The 22500-nt window shown below is 40.5% G+C and overlaps 1 protein-coding gene across 1 annotated transcript in view; it reads left to right on the plus strand.

The window, feature by feature from the left end:
• sptbn2 (spectrin, beta, non-erythrocytic 2) overlaps positions 1-22500 on the plus strand; it is a 144268-nt gene that overhangs the window by 56279 nt on the left and 65489 nt on the right. Inside the window, exons 2-7 of the mRNA XM_084073222.1 lie at positions 397-548; positions 3188-3361; positions 10160-10251; positions 12907-12987; positions 19045-19160; positions 22453-22500. The exon at positions 22453-22500 is cut by the window's right edge and continues 65 nt beyond it. Of these exons, the coding sequence (XP_083929348.1) occupies positions 397-548; positions 3188-3361; positions 10160-10251; positions 12907-12987; positions 19045-19160; positions 22453-22500 (663 nt within the window). The remainder of the gene's footprint in view (positions 1-396; positions 549-3187; positions 3362-10159; positions 10252-12906; positions 12988-19044; positions 19161-22452) is intronic.

A 22500-nucleotide genomic window follows, 5' to 3' on the forward strand; every position in this document is an offset into this window, starting at 1 on the left:
TGGCCACGGACCCCCATCTCAAAATATGTTCTCTGAAAAAACTTACAGTATGTTACAATATCAGTGGTTCTCAAACGTTTTCATGTCAAAGACCTCCAAAATTATATGCATTTGGCCACGGACCCCAATCTCAAAACGTTTTGTTCCAGGGACCCCCAGAAGCAATGATTTGAGTTACAAATGTTGGCTTAAAAATATATATGTATTCAAAGATATATGTATTCAAAGTGTTCTAGATTTTTCAAAAATAGCCAAAGAAATCTAGAATGACACAGATGCGTTCCCGATCTGAAATGGGTTAAGAGTATGTGTTGTGATTGGCTGAGCCGTGTCTCATGGTGTCATGTGATTGGCTGAGCCGTGTCTCATGGTGTCATGTGATTGGTTGTGTTTCAGATGAGCGTGAGGCGGTGCAGAAGAAGACCTTCACCAAGTGGGTGAACTCTCACCTGGGCCGGGTCACGTGTCGCATCGGGGACCTGTACACCGACCTGAGAGATGGACGCATGCTCATACGTCTGCTGGAGGTCCTCTCTGGAGAACAGCTGGTACGTATACCCAACACTACGTCATTTAGGCCTTTATTTATAACTGTGGTTCTCAAAGTGAGGCCCAGGGACCCCCCCTGAAACTTTCTCAAGGACCTGTTAAGGTTACTTTAGTTTTTTTCTCGCATCTTAACACGCGCCAGCGTTTTATTAAAACAGATTACGTTGAGTGCCAGAGATCTCACCGTTTGTAACGCCGTGCTGTTTATAGCTGTGGACTCCACAGCGAGCATCCACACGCAAACAATGGAACGCTTGGAACAATAACATCTCTCACGCGAGTCGCCATTACGGGGTAATCGCCCATCGAAAATGACTTGTTTTCCCCAATGTAAAAAGTTAAGGAGATACAGAGGTTTTTATCAAGGAGATTTTTATCAAGAATGGGAGCGGACGAGGAGCCATGTTTTTTGGCACAGTGATCCATCTGTCCCTTCCTTCTCAGAGTCACCGTGGGTGATTCCAGAGCTGCGCTAGCCCCCCCCCTTGTGGAAAGAAAATCCAATCCTGATTCTGAACCAAAATGGATCCTTACAGATCTGTAACTCTGAGAGTGTACAAATGGAACCAAATGGACCCTTTCGGGTCCATTTGGTTCCATTTGTACACTCTCAGAGTTATGGGGTTGCGTGGCCTCATTCATAGCAAACTGGGGATCGTTGAAATTAAAAAAAAAAAAGTTTGAGAACAACTGATTTATAAATGGTAAAATCCCAGTGAGATGCACAATCTCTTTTACGAGGGAACCCTGTTCAGGGTAGTATACAGTAGCAGCACTAAATCTTACAACGTACAACAAACATGAACATAATACAAACTTTTTATAGTGTAACACGTGTCTTACGGCAATATAGAAGGCATACGATACAAACATTAAGTAGGGATGCAGGTGCCATTTCCCATGGAGCCATCTAATCGTGTCGACACTGATGGTTGCCCGACTGCCTGTGGCAAGAAAATAAAACGTGGGGGCAAGTGGAGTTTGCTTTCAAGTGTGTTTGAATGGGGAAGCAACTGTCTTTAGTTCGCTATAAACGCAACACAAGATGTCTGTGGTATTTAAAAGTTGTATTGTATAGCTATTGAGATAGTTGGCATACACTTTGGGGTATGTCCATATCTCACACCCCCCACAATTCACAAGTAAAGTAAAAAAAATATGTTTTAAAATGAACGTTTTTTCAAATTTTACCTATCAGGATTTATGTTTCGGGCAAGTGGGCATGACCTTTAGGGCAAGTAGATCATGACCTGTACTTTCCTGACGGGCAAGTGCCTCTGAGACCTTAGTGTCAACCCCTGTCCTAAGTGAGATCAGCTCCTTAAGCTGTAGATCTGTCTACAAGGGTTTCTAAGTGATTCACACATGAAGGCTCCTTTACCAGGTTCAGTTCACCACTCTGGGCCAGCGAGGAAGGGGCTGTCATTTGATCGTAAACTGTAATTAACTGGTTTTCTGTGGGATATATACCCACAGAGTTTCACTTCCTCTTCCTCTGTCCCTTACACACCGCCTGACCCAGTCACACTGCTACTACGACCCATCGCTGTGCCCCAGGCCCAGGAAACCACGCAATTTATAGTGTTTCAGTTCACGCTGTCATTTCCTCATCTTGTTGCCTAACGTGTATCATCTATCATGTTGTTTTACTTTTGTGTGCAACGAAAATAGCCGATCTACAAGCTCTCTGCGCTGTGACGTATTGTGAGCTTGTAGATGTGGCTATTTGTTGGCGCATGACTCAACAAAGTTATGAATCAGTCACTGCCCAGGTGTAACTTACATGTAAAAAAGAAAATCTTGGTTCTTCAGTGATTCTTTGATGTGGTTGAGGTGATATATATATACCAGTGGTTCTCAAACGTTTTCATGTGTAAGGACCCCCAAAACCATACATATTTGGCTGCGGACCCCCATCTCATATTTTGTGACGGTGACCTCCAGAAGCAAAGATTTGTTCGCTTTAAAAATATATATATATATTCAAAGATTTGCAAAAGATATGCACAAATCTTCACGATTTTTCAAAAATAGCAGATCTACAAGCTCATAGCGCGGCACTCGGTGCCGTGCTATGAGCTTGTAGATCTGCTATTTTTGAATAGCCAAAGTATAACATATGGTTAAAATGATTTTGATGCTATTTTAGTAACTAATTTAGCTGGGGACCCCTGGTACCCCCCAAGGACCCCTGGGGGCCCCCGGACCCCACTTTGAGAACCAATGATATATATATACTGTAGCACCACTGTTTTACAAAGAACCTGTTCAGTCCCTGTGTGGTTCTAGAGGTTCTCTACTGGTTCTCCAGCTCAAGTTTAACACCTCTAATGGTTCTAAATGATATAGTACCATTTGATAAAGGTGCAAAAACGTTTTCCCCTACGAGTAGGAGATAACCGGAGCGCACCGGTGGGTGAATGGGCAGTACAGTACGTTTCCGGTTTGATTCCAGCCGGAGTCGTGTGCTGCATGTTTTTCCCCGTCTCTACAATCTAAATAAAGCAGTTACATTAAAAATATATATATATTATTTTGGAAAAGAGTTGAAGGATAAATGAATACAAGACAACAACTAGAGATATTCTGGTCACTGATGATGACTGATCTCTCTCTCTCGCTCTCGCTCTCTCTGCAGCCAAAGCCCACAAAGGGTCGTATGCGTATCCACTGTCTGGAGAACGTGGACAAGGCCCTGCAGTTCCTCAAGGAGCAGAAGGTCCACCTGGAGAACATGGGCTCCCACGACATCGTGGACGGGAACCACCGCCTCACCCTGGGTCTCATCTGGACCATCATCCTACGCTTCCAGGTAAACGTCCAGCTCACACCACCACCAGTGTTGATTTTGGCGACTAAAACTATGACGAAAAATGTTGGGCAACTACCTTTTTTCTCTGACGAAAACTATTAAAAACTAAGCTATGATGACTGAAACTATGACTAAATTTCATCAACAAATCAAAACTAGACTAAAATGTTAGTGAGGGACTAGTGGGGAAGAGATCCAGTAGAACTAAAAGACAAGTCATTTTATGTCTGGTCGATCTACAAGCTCACAAACTGTCGCGATTCGACACTTTGTGAGCTTGTAGATCGGCTATTTGCACTCCTATTGTGCGACACATTGTATAGTATAAACTCTAAACTCCATTCTAATTTTGGATTTGTATGAATTATAAAAAAAACATGCTTCTCCATTATTTGATTAATTTAAAAAGTAGAATAGAATAATCACTAAGACGCAAATTGATAGTTGCATCCAAACGCTGTACTATTGACTCAGTAGACAGGAGTTATAGTGTAGTGCAACAGGACGTGCATCCAGACAGTGCATTAGACCAGACTTGAGGGGCGTCCGTAGCTGAGTGGGTAGAGAGGCCGACTGACTGGTTAACCAGAAGGTCAGTGGTTTGACCCTCAGACTGCTTTTTAACCAAGGATCTCCACTGGGTTTCATCTCCCTCCCACGTGCTTCTGCACATTGTGTCACAGGGAGGTTTCTGCATTTCTTGCGACAGGTTGTGTGTAGTCACTCAGAGACAGGTTGTGTGTAGTCACTCAGAGACAGGTTGTGTGTAGTCACTCAGAGACAGGTTGTGTGTAGTCACTCAGAGACAGGTTGTGTGTAGTCACTCAGAGACAGGTTGTGTGTAGTCACTCAGAGACAGGTTGTGTGTAGTCACTCAGAGACAGGTTGTGTGTAGTCACTCAGAGACAGGTTGTGTGTAGTCACTCAGAGACAGGTTGTGTGTAGTCACTCAGAGACAGGTTGTGTGTAGTCACTCAGAGACAGGTTGTGTGTAGTCACTCAGAGACAGGTTGTGTGTAGTCACTCAGAGACAGGTTGTGTGTAGTCACTCAGAGACAGGTTGTGTGTAGTCACTCAGAGACAGGTTGTTTGTAGTCACTCAGAGACAGGTTGTTTGTAGTCACTCAGAGAGAAGGATTATTCTAGAGGAGGTTTGTACATCCTGACCTCCTCACCCACAGCCTCTCTTCTAAACTATCCATTTGTTTTGCTGGTGCTGGCAGAATCAAGCTTTGGACAGAATGATGAAACTAAACAAAATAAATCTCACCCTCCCTGAACTTTGTGGAAGAATGGTGTTAGAATTATATTATATGGTTGTTTTTATGTAACCTTTATATCTAACCTTCACTTATAGTACTTATTATACCTGATATGACATTATATTTTGGAACTTGTAGGAGCCAAGATGTCTCCGCTAGACCTGATACAGTAGCTATTGTTGTTGGTACAGCCTGTCCTGTTATGGCTCAGCTTGTCCTTGTAGCAGCTACAGTATAACTATGGTCTGATCCCTGAGTTTATGGGCAGAACTACCGTCCCACCGACCTCCACTTGAGTGTTATATTGTATTTCTCCCCATTGATATCATGTACACCTAGAATATGTGGTGATGGATATGTACTAGAATATTATTATGGACAAATAATAGAATAATGGTCTCCGACTCCTCTTGCCTCATCAATTACTGATTGATCCAGAATTCCACGACGATTTCTGATCAATGACACACACAATGTTCATCTAGCAGAGGTTGTTCGTCTAGTTAGAACAACTTGGAGGTGCAAGACCTGCCGGACAGAACAGTCTGCAAGGCACTGCCTTGCACGGCCGCCTCCTTTTTTTTCCTCTACACCAGGGGTTCCCAAAGTTGGGGACACTGACGGCGGGGTCACGAAATTATTTTGGGTCATAAAAAAAAATAAAAAAAACGTTTTTTTTTTCAAATTCAACAGAATGGATGAAAAACAATCTAAAATGATTACAAATAGTACATTTGACCATTTGAATACATTACAAATGCACACCACACGTGCAAGTTTATGTGCATAAATTACCTCCAGGGTTAGGTGGGGTCGCGAGTCAATGGTCGAATTATTTTGGGGTTGCGGGCTGAAAAGTTTGGGAACCCATGCTCTACACCACATCTCTTTGAGCCCAAACAGCCGATCTACAAGTTGGTAAATCGTGCTATTTTCACGGATTGTTCACCAATTATGACATGGCCAGAATAGCGACTCTTAAGGCTCCAGCTCCCCACTGAGCGCTCATTAACAGCCACCTGAGCAAGCCATCTGCTGGGTGAATACAGAAAGAATGATATTCCCAGTGGTTCTCATCTCTGCTGCCAGGTTTTCATTCTCTCCATCTAGGGACTCATTTAGAGACACTCACAATGCGTCGCCATGCGACACATTGTGAGCTTGTAGATCTGCTGTTTTCAAAAGATGTTTACACATTTTTAACTTGTGAAATGGAACATTCTGCACATTTCTACTGCAACATTGATACTTTTACTTACGTAAGAAAATGTGAGTACTTTTTCCACCACTGAATTTTTTGGGGGTCCTCCTTGACATTAAGATTTATGTGTGAGAAGAACCACTACCCTAACAAAGCCTCTGGTTAGATCCCAGCCTGATGTTTAAGGACGTCAGGTCCCAGCACGCAGCCCTGCTGCTTCCCCCCTCAGGAAAACACTAACGCATGAGAAAAGAAGGACATTAATGTGAGGTTGTGCTTTTTACTGTAAGAGGTTGTTGTGGTTTCTGTGTCAAGTTACACGGTGGTGGAAGAATATTTTACTTAAGTGAAAGTATCAATATAAAAAGACGTTGTTACAAGTAAAAGGCTTGTGTTCAAAATGTTACTTGAGTAACAGTACAAACCTATTGGCATCACAGTTTACTTAAAGTACCGAAAGTAAAAGTACTCAACTGTTTGAAAATAGCAGATCTACAAGCTCACAACGCGTCGCATCACGACGTGTTGTGAGCTTGTAGATCGGCTATTTTCAAATAGCCTATGTATAAAATAGGGCTAAAGTGGTTAATGCATGTTTTATAATGCAATCATTTATATCTGCAAAGTAACTAGTAACTACAATTTTCAAATAATTGTAGTGGAGTAAAAGCACAATGTTTGCCTCTGAGATGTAGTGGAGGAGTAGAATTTGAAATATTCCAGTAAAGTAAAAATACCTCAAAATTGTCTATAGTACTTGTGTAAATGTACTTACTTTACATCACTGAAATTAAACACTTTTAGTGATCAATTTACTGACACCGCCTATGAAGTGTTTTTGTTCCTCATTAAAAGGATGAGAATACAAATGTAGCTTCTAGCGTTCTGTAGAATAAACGTACCGCCTTTTACGGCAAAACATTCACTCCACCCTCAAGAGGTGTTGTTAGAGGAAAAAAAAGAAGAACAAAAAAAAACCCAGAAACAAATCCACTGTCACTTTCTATTCAGTTCTATCTGATTACAGCTGTGTAGAAACAGAAGGCTTTTTGTTTCACAGCATGCTAATGTGCTCATACTGTAAAAACATCAGGTAGTGCCTGTAGTACCAGACAAGGGTATTGTATTTACAGTGGTTTCTGATGTCATGTATTATGTACAGTTAGTAGTAATGCATTATAGATGTGCAGAGGGAGACAGTTGACAACTGTACCGTCTGTATATTATATTATACAACACAGGGTACAGTAGGTGTTGGAAAGAAAAGCACGATGGGAGCTTTTACAGTAGCCTGGCGTTGGCCAGACTGATATCGTGGATCCACTCTCACGTTCCTCCCCGGTATCAGTCTGGACTTCGGCCCATAGGAAGCGAGTATGAGAGATCAGAAAATGATCGGGCCAATCAGTGACTGCGTGCGTTTCAACTGCTGTCCGCACAACAGTGAAAAAGCATCAAAAAGATTTTCTGATTTCTCATACTCGCCAGTGTTGATTTTGACAGCAAATTTTGATTTAGTTTTAGTCATATTTTAGTCATCTGAAATGTTTTAGTTTGTGTCTAGTTTTAGACGACTAAATATCATAAGATTATGGTCGACTAAATATACAGTTGATTTAGTCGATTTAAATGTATGTTGGCGGTGCCTTGATGGCGTCGTAACGGCTGATTTTACACTTTGTTGCATGCTGAAAACAGCAGATCTACAAGCTCACAACGCGTCGCAGCGCGACGTGTTGTGAGCTTGTAGATCTGCTATTTTCAGAGCGCAACACCCGAGTGCAACCAAACATGAAATGACTTGTCTTTTAGTTCTACTGGATCTCTTCTCTACTCGTCCCTCACTAACATTTTAGTTTACTTTGTATTTGTTGACGAAATTGTCAATATATTTAGTCATAGTTTTAGTCATCATAGCTTAGTTTTTATTTAGTTTTTATCTAGTTTTTAATTAGTTTTTATCTAGTATTATCTAGTTTTTATTTAGTTTTCGTCAGTGAAAAAAGGTGGTCGACAAACATTTTTTGTCATAGCTTTAGTCGACAAAATCAACACTGACACTGGCTCCCTATGGGCTGAAGTCCAGCCTGATACCGGGGAGGAACGTGAGAGTGAATCCACGTTATCAGTCTGGCCAATTCCAGGCTACTTTTACAGTGGATACCTCAAATCAAACAGTTTTGAAACGTGTATACAGATGATCAGTTTGAAACTATACCTGTATACCAGGGGTCTTCAACGTTTTCAGGCCAAGGACCCCCTAGCTGAGAGAGAGATGAAGCAGGGACCCCCTCTATATTGTAAAAAATCACACCCAGTGTGAAGTGGGCGGTGTGTGGTCATCACAACATGACTCACTTTAAAAAAAGGATAAATTACTTTTTTTAAAGTCCATACTGCTATTCATAAGGCTGCACATGTGTCATGTGTTTCGCTAGCCAATCACAGTCCTGAATTTGCAAAGTCAGCCAATCACATTACAGTTAGTGGTGATGACACTAGCTGTAATGTGATTGGCTGACTTTGCAAAAGTATCGATTTGCATTAACAATGGAAAGGTTAGGGGGTATACACATTTTTTGGTCACTTAAAGGGGGCGGCTACACCGCCCCAAAAACTGTGTTTCAGATAAACGTTTGCTGCTCTTTTTTCCCTCTACAGACCTATAACTCTTAGCCAAAAATAACCAATCTACAAGCGCACAACGCCTCGCGCGCTTGTAGATCTGCTATTTTTTTCAAGTGGTTAATGTAAAACCTAAAAAATCACATCCCACAAAGATTTGGCGGACCCCCTGTATTAACTCTGAGGACCCCCTAGGGGTCCCGGACCCCCTGTTGAAGACCCCTGCTGTATACAGATGAACAGTTTTGAAATGCTATAAACAACCCTAAGAATGTGAGGATAACACAATAAAGTCCTAAGCAAGAGTTATTTCCACTTTCTCTAGACAACATGACCTGATCTATAGAGGAACCTTTTCTGATAGACACGCTTTAGTCTTAGATGCTTTTTTAAATAGGAAGGCTCACATTTGCTACAATGGCTCTGGTGAAGTTATTGTGAACTTCCCTTCCCTGAAAAAAGCTGAAACAATATACAGATGAACAGTTATAAACTATATGTATATACAGTGATGGATATTAGCATGCGTGACCCTCCATGCATTCATCTAGCCTGTGTCCTGTGTGACGTCTCTATATCAGGATTTCCCAAACATTCTCATGTCCTGACCCAACAGTGGAGGTCATTCTGTCTCAGGACTCATTATATAACGTTGCTGTCGGGCTCCATTTTTACGCTTTTATTTCCCCCCCATAAATCAGTGCTATTGAACACCCTTTACGTCTGTGTGTTGATTAAACAAATATTGAACCAATTAAAAGTATTAAAAAGTGCTTCTGATAAACCAGCTAACTCCATTGGATCCTCAAACTGTCTGCTAAACCAGCTAAGTCCACCAAAGGGGGCTGGAGTTAGCTGTTTTTTGTCATTTCCTGAAAAATGAACATTTTGGAGTTAGCTGCTTTCTGCCCGACAGCAGAGGTATATTTGTGCAGCAACCTCACATGATCGCAAGAAATACAAAGCCACTAAAAACCTAAAAAGTCTAAATCTAAAATGACTGCAACAATACCAACCATAAATACACAAATTAAAGTGCATCAATAGCATGTAGATTGTTTTCCATAAAACTCAGTATTCTCACTGTTTTTTAAGGAAAGTTTAGATTACGACTGCCTGAAAATCTGATGTCCATCTGTATACTGATCTAGTTTTAACCCTTTAAGACCTGGAACTGTGTCATTTTTAGATTTGAGCTAAAAAATGATTATTTTACACTTTGGGCTATTCAAAAATAGCAGATCTACAAGCATATAGCGCGGCACCGAGTGCCGCGCTATATGCTTGTAGATCTGCTATTTTTGAAAATTCGTGAAAATGTGTGCAAATCTTTGAATATATATATATTTTTAAGCGAACATTTTTAACTCAAATCTTAGTTTTTGGGGGTCCCTGGGAAAAAATATTTTGATGGGGGTCCGCGGCCAAATTCATATGATTTTGGGGGTCCTTGACATGAAAAAGATTGAGCACCACTGATATAGAAACATTTGTTTTTCAGAATACTGTTGGGATTTAGGAGACATGTAGAATCGGCTTCAGGTCTCAATGGGTTAAGGAAAGTTTAGATTACGACTGCCTGAAAATCTGACGTCCATCTGTATACTGATCAGTTCATCTGTACATAGAGATGCTTTCATCAGGTAAACATACAGTCCAGTAACAGTGTCCTCTCCTCTCCTCTCCTCTCCTCTCCTCTCCTCTCCACAGATCCAGGACATCAGTGTGGAGACGGAGGACAACAAGGAGAAGAAATCAGCCAAGGATGCTCTGCTGCTCTGGTGTCAGATGAAGACCGCTGGGTGAGATATATTACACTGCCATACACAGTATATCTATGCTCATTCAGGGGCCTTGTTATCCTGGCTGACATCACCAAAGTGCTCACATAAAAACGCTTTCAAAAGCCTGAGTTCTGCTCAGCACTTACCACCACGCTGCTGGTGTTTCCAGAAACACAGGGCTCCCATTGTAAACCATTCAAACCATAAGCAAAAGAACATCTTGGTGAGACACGGGCCCTTAATTAGACCCTCCAGAAAAAAAACACTATTATGCAATTATGCGCATAATATGCGATTATGCGCATAATTAAGCTGGGGGGGGGCAATTTTTTTTCAAAAAAGGCGCATCACATTGCACATTCCATCGCATTGCATAATATGTGAAATATGAACCGCATATTACATTTTTTTGCATATTTTGCAACTTAACATATTTCCGCTTATTTCGCAACTTTCCGCAATTTCACCGCATACAATCACATAACAACCCCGCATATTTCATTGCAAAATCAAGAATTTTGGCCGCATAATGAAGGATTTTTGCCCGCGTTTTTTCTGGAGGGTCTACCTAATTCAATTCAATTCAATCTTCATTTCAGACCCAGAGGAGATCCATATCACAATAAAAAACACAACACAATGAAAAGAAAAAATGATAATAAATAATATTATATAATATACATAATAAATAATATAAAAAGACTTCCACCATGTTCAGTTTGGAACATACAGAACATGGGGGCCAATGGTTCCACTGTGTAGAGGAGAACCTGACAGAACTACGTTAGGGTTAGTTATGACAGCCATGATTTACAGAGTCCGATACCCTACACATAAATCTATACGTAAGATCAGAGCTGACTTCATAGTTATACTACTTGTTCTTTTAAAGCACTAAATGGACTGGGATTAGCCTAGCTCACTGTCTCACTAAATATATATGTATATCTATGTATATATACACGCCCCCAGATAACTTAGGTCCTCCGCTGCTGGTTTATTAAAGGTTGGTGATGCTGCATGTATTAATTATGCCCCCATATCTGTGGAATGTATTACCCCCAAGACATCAGTGAGGAAAGCACAGTCCACATCTCGTAAGCGTCAGTTGAAAACCTATCTCTTACATATACCCTTTTTAATTACTATTATATGATGTGATTTTGTTGTATTGAACAATTGTTTTTTGTGTTTTAGTTTTTAATGTATTGTTCATGTTATTCATCACTGTGCTATGAAGCACTTTGAGCCACGTTTCTATGTATGAAAATGTAAGGTTTAAGGTCATTATATAATTGATTATTATGCAATAATGTTACATTAGGCTCCACTAGTGCTTCTCGGATTCAGAGATTTGTTTTACTAGGACACACATTTTGACCCTCTCTATGAAGTCACAACTCAGTGTATGAAATAACGCTGTTTTATTTTATTTGATCACTTATGGTACGGTCATTCAACAGGAACGTAGTGGTTTGCTACCCTTTGCACAGCTTTCCGTGTGTTACAGACACCGCTGTGTTTATGCGTTCTATGCACCAGGGTGCCTCCAATAGAGAAAAAGTATATTTGAAGCAGATAAATGCTTCATTTATCTGCCTCTTTCCAATGGGATAAGTGGAAGACGGAGCGGCCTGGCAACGTGGAGACAGAAGGCGCCGCAAGCCACTGTTGTTTTTTAGGCTGCTCTCACAACCTGCGTTCATCAGCCTGCAGCCATAGTTGGCTGTGACCCCGTACCCTCATGATTTAATGTGACCGTACCCTCATGATTTAATGTGTGACACCGTGAGAAAGCCTCACGACCCAGTTCTGTGTCCCTGAACCGGTTGAGAAGCGTGCTTGTACTGTGTTACATATTTTCCACTTTAAATTGTCATTAAGCCATTCAATCTGGGAACACATCTGTGTCACTTTAGATTTCTTTGGCTATTCAAAAATAGCAGATATGAGCTTGTAGGTCTGCTATTTCTGAAAAAGAAATTGTGAAAATTTGTACAAATCTTTGAATATATATATATATATATATATATATATATATATATATGTATATGTATATGTATATGTATATGTATATGTATATATGTATATGTATATGTATATATATATATATATATGTATATGTATATGTATATGTATATGTATATGTATATGTATATGTATATATATACATGAAAAAGTTTGAGAAAAACTGTTAGGATTTAGAAGGCATTTGTAGAAACCCCCAGAAGCAAAGATTTGAGTTAGAAATGTTATAAAAAAACATATATCAAAAGATTTGCACAACTTTTCACGATTAAAAATAAATAAATGGCAGATCTACAAGCTTATAGTGCGGCACTCTGTGCCGCACTATAAGCTTGTAGATCTGCTATTTTTGAATAGCCCAATGTATGAAATAATATAAAATGACACAATATGCGTTCCCGGGCTGAATGGGAAATGGCCGATCTCCAAATCATCAGGTTAAATGTCATAATCGGGACAGCCCTAACCTCTTGGATTTGGAAGTGGGATGTTAAATTAAACATGCCAGGAGCTGCTTCCAGCCGTGTGCTGCTATTTTTGGGCCTAACTAAATGGTCTGAGAGCACTTTACAGTACAAAATGAGTCCTCCTGTTCAGTCAGTTAATGATTCATGACCTTTGATCTCTCCCTCTCTCTCTCCACAGATATCCCAATGTCAACGTTCATAACTTCACCACCAGCTGGAGGGACGGCCTGGCCTTCAACGCCATCGTGCACAAACACAGGTCAGAGGTCAATGACTCACTCTCATGGGTTCTCTTCCTGTTGCTGTCTGTCTGTGTGTTGATCCTACAATACGCAGGCAGAGAGAGACAGACAGACAGACAGGGCTTTTTGGTGTTATAATCAGTGGTGGAGGAAGTACTCCGATATTATACTTAAGTAAAAGTAGCCATACTACAATAAAGAAATACTCATGTTACAAGTAAAAGGCCTGTGTTCAAAATGTTACTTGAGTAAAAGCACAAAAGTGTTGACATCAAAACTTGCTTAAAGTACCAAAAGTAAAAGTATTAAAATGTTTGAAAATAGTCGATCTACAAGCTCACAACGCGCCGCGATGCGGCACGTTGTGATGTAGTTGAAAATAGCAGATCGATGCGACGCGTTGTGTTGTATTTGAAAATAGCTCACAACGCGTCGCATCGCGACGCGTTGTGAGCTTGTAGATTTGCTATTTTCAAATAGCCTAGGTATAAAATGGGGATAAAGTGGTTAATGCATGTTTTATAATGTCATAATTTATATCTGCAAAGTAACTAAAGTTTTCAAATAATTGTAGTGGAGTAAAAGTACAATATTTGCCTTCGAGATGTAGTGGAGTAGAAGTAAAAGTACTGAAAATGTAAAATACTCCAGTAAAGTAAAGATACCTCAAAATTTTAATTGCAACCGCTGAAAACAACAATTATTATTCTAATTGACAATTTGGTAGTAAATTGCTGAAAACCTGGGACATATATATGTGTCAATCCCAGGCAAACCGGTCTGCCTGCATGGGTCACCCTAAGGATAACAGACACTGATATCACAGTGACAACACACAGACAGAGACAGTGGATGACAGCAAAGGACTTCATTTAGAAATAGTCTGGAAAATGACTTATGATTTTGTCCAGACAACCCCCCCTCCCGCGTGATCTGTGGCACACAGTGGTGGAACAAGTTTTTATTTTATTTTTTTACTTAAAGTAGAAGTATCAATTCTGCAATGTAGAAATACTCTGTTACAAGTAACAGTCCGGAATTCCAAATTTACTTGAGTAAAAGTACAAAAGTAGTGGTATCAAAATGCACTTAAACTACCAAAAGTAGAAAGTACTCATTATGCAGAATGTCCTGTTTCATAACTTTTCAAATGTATACAAATCTTTTGAAAATAGCAGATCTACAAGCTCACAATGCGTCGCATTGTGAGCTTGCAGATCTGCTATTTTCAAATGGCCGAAATGTATATAGGGCTGAAGTGGTTAATGTGTGTGTTTTGCAATAATAATAAAAATCTACAAAGTAAACAGTAACTAAAGTTTTCAAATAATTTCAGTGGAGAAAAAGTACAATATTTGCCTCTGAGATGTAGTGGAGTTGAAGTAAAGCTTACAACGTAGGCATTTAGCAGACACTCTGATGCAGAAGCACTTATAAGAGTAGGATCAGAGGAAATGACATGAAGGCTAAGTCAACACATGAAACATGACTATGTAAAGAGTCATTAGTCATATAGTCAATAGAATGGAAAGAGAACATTGTTTTTGTGCTTTAAAAGAAACTAGGACACCAGGTAAACATCACACAGGGTCAGCCCTACGGGCATGTTCCCTCAGGTATGGCTTTGGCTTGGGGTTTGGGTTAGGGTTGTAGGGAAAACCAGTGATGGAAAAAGTACTCAAGTAAGTAGTTTTACTTAAAAGTATCAATACTGCAATGTAGACATACTCTAGTTACAAGTAAAAGTCTGGAATTCCAAATTGACTTGAGTAAAAGTACAAAAGTTCTGCTGTCAAAATGTACTTAAAGTACCAAAAGTAGAAAGTACCCATGTGTGCAGAATGTCCCATTTCACAAGTTTTAAAATGTATAAAAATCCTTTGAAAATAGCAGATCTACAAGCTCACAATGCGTCGCGATGCGACGCATTGTGAGCTTGTAGATCTGCTATTTTCAAATGGCCGAACTGTATATGGGGCTTAATGTGGTTAATGTATGTTTTGTAATAATAAATAATCTAAATCTACAAAGTAACTAGTAACTAAAGTTTTCTAATAATTGTTGTGAAGTAAAAGTACAATATTTGCCTCTGAGGTGTAGTGGAGTAAAAGTAAGTAAGTATTGAAAATTGGAAATACTCCACTAAAGTAAAAATACCTCAACATTGTACTTAAGTACAGTACTTGAGTAAATGTACTTAGTTACTTTACACCACTGCTAAGGTGGTCAAGCAAAACTAATGTAAATGTCACAAAAGAACAAGTCACTCTTTCCCTCGTGTTGTGATTGTGTAGATTGTCTATTTTCTCTCTGTGTCCTACTTTAAAGTATATATAGGGCTTATAGTTCATAACACAATGCAAGTATAACAATGTCTATGGCCATCATCTTCTTTCAGTGTCTTTCCTCTGGATGAAGTACATTTGGGTGCAGGTTGACCCAGATCACTGAAATAATAACCCATTTATTTACTGTGCAGATAAGAGCCATGCCCTGCCCGGGGCGACCTGTTAGCCCCCTCTGCTGGTGGTTGGTAGTTAGGACCGTAACAGCCCATGACACATTAGTAGAGAGAGAGAGGGCCCTCCAACACACACACACACACACACGCACGCACGCACGCGCGCAGGCGCACACGCACACGCACACGCACACACACACACAGACACACACGAGCAGTGGTTGAAGAATTACTCACATATTTTTTTTACTTGAGTAAAAGTAGCAATAGAGAGTATGCACATGCGTCACTTTTCCCCCGGGACATGCACCCCTCATCTAGACCCCTAGGGGGTCCTCAGAGTTACTACAGGGGGTCCGCCAAATCTTTGTGTGATATATATTTCTTTTCTTTTTTACCTTAACCACTTGAACTCTAGCATCCCTTTTTCTGAGGAGAACTTTAGCCAAAAATAGCCGATCTACAAGCTCACAACGCCTCGCAGCGAGGCGTTGTGAGCTTGTAGATCGGCTATTTTTGGCAAAGAGGTATAGTGTAGAGGGGAAAAAAGAGCAGACCACGTAAACAAGTTTAATCTGAAACACAATCTGAAACACAGTGTTATACACTATAGAGGGGGTCCCTGCTTCATCCCTCTCTCAGCTAGGGGGTCCTTGGCCTGAAAAGGTTGAAGACCCCTGATCTAGACTGAGTGGCAAAACATTGAGCAGCATGGAGCGTTGGCGTTTGGAAGCGCTCGTTTGTAAATCACTCAACGGTCCTGCGTACCACCTGTTTCTAAAAGTCACATGATGCAGGAGACATCAGGATGTTGTGTTATTGAAAACGAGCGCTTCCAAACTCTGACACTTAGAAAAATAATCACCTGCACACAATTTATTGGCAGAAAGTATCTCATAGCATGTCTCTACGGTGGATTTTTAAGAAACACAAACTTTACAGATAGAAAGAGGATAATTCAAGCTTTCCGTACAGCTGCCATGTTGGTGAGTTTAACGTTGTTTAATACAGTCAGACAGGACTTTTCTGTTTGGATGTATGGGCTGTCAAGGCCAGAAAGTAGTTTTTTTGCCCCTCAGTAGGCATTCCCGCGTAACTTCCGGGTACGATGATGTCACGCGCATAGCCTCTATACCACAATGCAAAATGACAGAGGTTTTGGCATCTACATATAGTTAAAGTAACAAAAGTAAAAGTACTCGTTATGCAGAATGTCCCATTTCATATACAAGTTCTAAAATAGCCTACAAATCAGCTATCTTCGATAAGATATAAGATAGGGCTTAATTAGTCCATGTATGTTATAATCTAAATGTACAAAGTAACTAGTAACTAAAGCTGTCATGTAGTGGAGTTAAAAGTATGCTGTTTTCCTCTGAGATGTAGTGGAGTAGAAGTATTGATCATTATCAATTACACACCCCATGAAGCCTTGAATTCATGGACATCTTTTTTAGTTTTTGTAATTTTTGCATTCCTAAGACAATCATCTGATGACCAGCTGGCTGCTCAGTAGGAGACTCAATTGAGTCTCTTGCCGGAGACTAAACCGGCCATCAAATTATTGGGTTAGGAATGCGACAAAAACAAAAAAATCTCCATGAATTCAAGGCTTTATGGGGTGTGTAATTGATAGAAAATAAGTCATTTTTTTGGGTGAACTACTCCTTTTAACCACAGTACTTGAGTAAAGGTATGTAATCACTTTCCACCACTATGTATATATTCCATAGACATCAGTCAGATGGAAGCTCTGGCTCTGTTAGTTTTCAATGAGCCTGTTAGCTTGGCTCAGTGTTTGTGGTGAAGTAGATTTAAGTGGAGTCTTCCTGGAGCCCAGAGGGAGATCTTTGTTATTAAACCCAGCCCAGACTGTCATCTCATATTGTCCATTGTTCTCCTCCTCTATGCAAAGTGGAGGACAGGAAACAAAGTGGATGATTAAAATGGGAGTGGCCACAGGGAATGTAACTTTAGCCTCTCTCTCCTCTTTCATGACACTTCTAAAGCAGTGTTGCCAGGTTGTGCGAGAGAAACAGAGCGGTCAGGTCAACGAAATCGAGCCCAAAAAGAAGCGACCGGGTCACATGAGCACACACACACGACTGTTTTAGAAATAGACGATCTATAAGCTCACGATGGGACGCTTTGTGAGCTTGTAGATCTGATTTAAATCGATTAAATTAAAAGTGGAATGCTTTTGAGACATTTTAAATACACAAATATTGCATGGGCGGTCCCTGGCACATAACAGACTTGGCAACACTGGTGCTCACATTGTTTTATTTCAGTAACAGTTCTGATCTGGAGCAAAGATGTAACTGTGATGTTGTTTTCCAATGAATGGAATGCTCACGTGTTGTAATGATCAACTGGTTGAGTGACTTTCAACACCCTAATAGAAAGCTGCAGTCCACAGCTCTAAATGCCCCCTACCTGGGAAATGAACCCGGGGTCAGCTGGACGAGCACCAAAATGTGGACCATACATATTTTAACATGTGATGCTCTCTGAGGCTGATTAAAAATTGCATTGGGGGAAAAATAAAACGTGTCACTTTACACATGCATTCACTGATTCATCACAAAGCGCAAGCAGAGAATAATGTGCAGTCATTCTCAAATTACTACACAGTGTTAAATTAACACAGACCTGCAAGGATCCATTTGGACCCCCGGATATGTTACAGCCCGTTCATTTTTACATTTACAATTTAGGCATTTAGCAGACGCTCTTTAATCCAGAGCGACTTACAGTAAGCAAGGTAATGCATCAAATGCATAGATATAGTAATCTAGGATCATAGGTAAACCAAGAACATATCATCAGTCTATACAGTATAATATCAAAAAACAAATCATCTGTACATTGAAACTATACTAACTATAACAGTGGTTCTCACACTTTGTCATGTGAAGGACCCCCACAATTACACATATTTGGCTCTGGACCCCACATCTCATGATGTTCTGACAGGGACCCCCCCAGAAGCAGAGATTTGAGTTAAAATGTTTTGCTAAAATATATTATAGATTTGCACCAAATTGTCACGATTTTTCAAAAATAGCAGATCTACTATTTTTGTAGCTAATTTAGCTGGGGACCCCATGATACCCCTCTCATATGTTTTGTATGAATAGTTGGAAGTTATATAATGTGAGAGTAAGTCTTTACTTGAAAATTTCCTTCAAAATTTAAGTTAACCATGGAAGTATTGAGTTTGATAAACCTCTAAACTAAAGGACCATCTTTGGTGATTGACTTCTAATGAAACAAAGATTGTGCTTGGCACATGTTTGCACTTGGGAGAGCCATCCCTAGAAGACAAGCCTTGGTCCTTGCCAGCTCTCCTACACGTTGAGAACCCAGTGGTTGCTAGGATAGTCCACGTTGTCGTCATGAACAATCTTTTAATTCGAGGCACTTACATAAACTATGTTTTTTTTCTTGTCAACTTAACCTTGCTGTTCTTGCTGGTGTTTAATCTGTCTTTGAGATCAGATCAGATTAAAAGCATCTCTCTCTCTCTCTCTCTCTCTCTCTCTCTCTCTCTCTCTCTCTCTCTCTCTCTCTCTCTCTCTCTCTCTCTCTCTCTCTCTCTCCTCCATCACAGACCTGACGTCATAGAGTTCGACACCCTGAAGAGAAACAACGCCCATTACAACCTCCAGAACGCTTTCAACGTGGCCGAGAACAAGCTGGGCCTCACCAAGCTGCTGGACCCTGAAGGTGGGTTAGAGTTTACAGTTGACGCTCTTAATCCAGAGTGATTTACAGTAAGCAAGGACACAAGATAATACATCATAATACACCGAATGCATAAAAATAGTCATCTAATAATAAAGTAATACATAAGTAAACCAATAATCTAATAATAACTGATACAAACGCAAACCAAGAACCTATCATCAGCCTACATTGAAACTACACACATACAGTATGTCTACATAACATGATATCTAAGTTACATTTTAGCCTTTGCATAATCCTGCAAGGTCGTGCAAGGCTAGGGCTCACCAGAGCATACGTAGTTTGACTCATGGAATGGACTAGTTTTAGAGTAGGTTTAGGTTTAGTGTTTTAGCTTTTTTCAGGTTTTATGAGCAAAGCCTTGATTTATAGAAGCTGAAAAGGGTAGGATGAAACTAAAAGTGCATGACCATCAGATATGATGGTGGAAAAACGATGATTTTTCATTTTAGTTTTATTTGGTAGTTTATTTAGTTTGTGTCCTTTTCTTTTACTTTTATTTTAGTTGGAAAAAAAGTCTTAGTCTTAGTTTTCTTTAACAATAATAGGTATTTTGAAAAATGTGTTCCTTTTTTTTTTATTTCAGATTTTTTCTACTTTTGAAAGATCCATTCTTGGGTCCGCAACCCAAGAATGGATCCCGACCCGTTGTTTTGGTCCAAATCTATACACACACAAATCTATCAGCCTGATCTCACAGAATGTAGTATACATTGCACGGAGCCAGTGCACGTAATTCCGTGCATAGTCGCCTAGAAAACCTGAAAATCCGCGCATAATTATGTACATGGCGAGTCCCACGGTGGGCGTAACCGGTTGCAACCCGGAAAAACCCGGAAGCAGAGCAGTCCCCAGAACAAAATGGACGATTCTGTGCCTATCGGTACATAACTCAAACGGCGCTGAGTAGGCACAAGGGAACGTCTCAACGTTCGGGACGGCAACTCGCTCGCTTTAGCTCGCTCGGTGATCCCTCACGTGGCGCCAGTTCCGCTTCCGAAATGGTTTAGTCAATGGAGGAGATGCGAGGCGGCTATGCACAGATTTTCGGGTTTTCCAGTTGTATGCACGGAATGACACTCCGTGCAATGTATACTAAGTTGTGTGAGATCGGGTTGAATCTATACACACAAATCTATACACACAAATCAAACTCACAACTGTGACACACAAAGGTTGTGGTTTCTGCTTACAGGACGTAGTGCCCTCAGAGCTATAATGTGATCGTACAGCCCTCTGGGCATCAGTCTGTATAAGTGTAGTACACTGAGCTGTGACAGAACCAGAGGACTCACATATCCACTGCTCACATTCTGGTGTCATTGTACTCCATCCTGTTCTGTATTGAATTGCACTGAATGTGTTTACATTGACGTCTAAGCTGAACTTGTATTGTATTTAACTCTACTTGAATTCAAACTTTAAGCTGTCCCACTACCCTAGAAACCCTCATGGAGGGACGTAGCCCCCCAGGGGGGAGATCATCACACTATAAAACATATAGACCCCCCGGGGGGGAGAGATCATCACACTAACACACAGTGTCCACTAAGCCAGCGTCGTTGTTGACAGGGTGTTACATTGTGGAGGATTACAGGGGATTGATTACAGCGTGGAAGCTGTAACATCACATGTCATTAAGCCCCGTTTACACTTCATCACGCCGTGGCAATAACAACATCTACAGCACTGAGTCTTGTAGATCTGCTATTTTCAGCGTGTGATGCCGTATAAATTAACGTTAGAGGGTGATGAGTTTGACACCTACGTTGCATCCCTTTATGAAAGGCATAATATGTGGATATGAGATTCAGGCGTGCGTTAACTTTGATAATTATACATTTTAGTGGGTCAGTTCAGTGGTCATTGAATCACTCAGTCAGTGCTTGTTGTGTTTTTTGAGGAGCGCGCGCACGAAAATGTGCGGGTTTTGGCCGGATTGTGTTCGTTTTTGTGCTTTATTTGGCTTTTAGGGTTAGGGTGAGCTTCCAACAGTGTATTGGGGTGAATTGCCTCGAATGTATTTGCAGTTCCATGTAAGCTGGTGAATCTCTGGGAAAGTTGCGGAGAGGCGGAGAGGCGGAGCACGCAAAGTGCGTCTTAATTCTAATACAATAAAGGTCCATGTGATCTGACGGCCCGGGCCCCCGGAGTCCCGGGCCCGTAGGCGGCCCCCTACCTGGCCTACCCGGACGCTCCGCCACTGATCACAATCATTTTAACCATTTTATCCATAATGTTATACCGTCGTTATTTAAAAATGGCAGATATACAAGCTCACAGCAAGCTTGTACATCTGATGTTTCTGATCATTTAAAAAAAATCTTGACATAAAAAAATAAATAAAAAAATCTTGACATAAAAAAAAATAAAAAAATTAAATGATTTTAGAATTATTAAACATACATCCTGTCTTCTCTTCTCTTCTGGGGGTCCCTGGCAAAACATTTTTTTTCAATAGGGGTCCATGGCCAAATAAATATACATTTGGGGGTCCTTGACAGTGGGTAAAGCAGTAGCAGCATATCAATTGATATTTGACCGATACTTCCGCAGACCGCGTTGTGCTGCACAGACCTGACCGTTATTAATATAATGAACTGTTTTCTTTAGATTAAAGCAACACAATCCTCTTAAAACCTATGACATCGTTTTGTTGTTATTATTTCGTGTCAATTTATACATTTTATTTTCCACTAAGTAGCTGTGTAATAAGCAAGTAATAATGAGCTAGTCACCTGCTCATTATTGAGAAATAAACCCCCAGAAATAATGAGAATAATTTAAGACTCAGCGGGTCGGGGGTCAAAGGGTCAGGGAGGTCGGGTCTAATCACCCTGTCTTTGGTTTATTTCTCAATAATGACCAGCTGACCGTTCATGATCCCTGAGCCTTATCCCATTAAGACCCGGAACGCATCTGTGTCACTTTAGATTTCTTTGGCTATTCAAAAATAGCAGATCTACAAGCTCATCCGCACTATGAGCTTGTAGATCTGCTATTTTTGAAAAATCTCAAACATTTTTTTTTGATTTTTTTTCAAAAAAACGTAGGATTTAGAAAACATTTTTAAGAATCGCCTCAGTTCTTAATGGCTTATAGAAGATTAGGCGTGTTTGTGCTGGAGTTCAGATCAGATGTAGTTGTAGTGAGAGAGGAGAGTGGAGAGATCACATCAATGCAGATGTTGTGTGTGTGTGCGCTCTGTGTCCAGATGTTGAATGTTGACCAGCCAGATGTTGTGTGTGTGCTCTCCTGTGTCTCTGTCCAGATGTGAACGTTGACCAGCCTGATGAGAAGTCCATCATTACCTACGTGG

The sequence above is a fragment of the Gymnoscopelus microlampas genome, assembly GCF_963454915.1.
Source record: "Gymnoscopelus microlampas genome assembly, chromosome: 12".
In the NCBI taxonomy this organism is placed as follows: domain Eukaryota; kingdom Metazoa; phylum Chordata; class Actinopteri; order Myctophiformes; family Myctophidae; genus Gymnoscopelus; species Gymnoscopelus microlampas.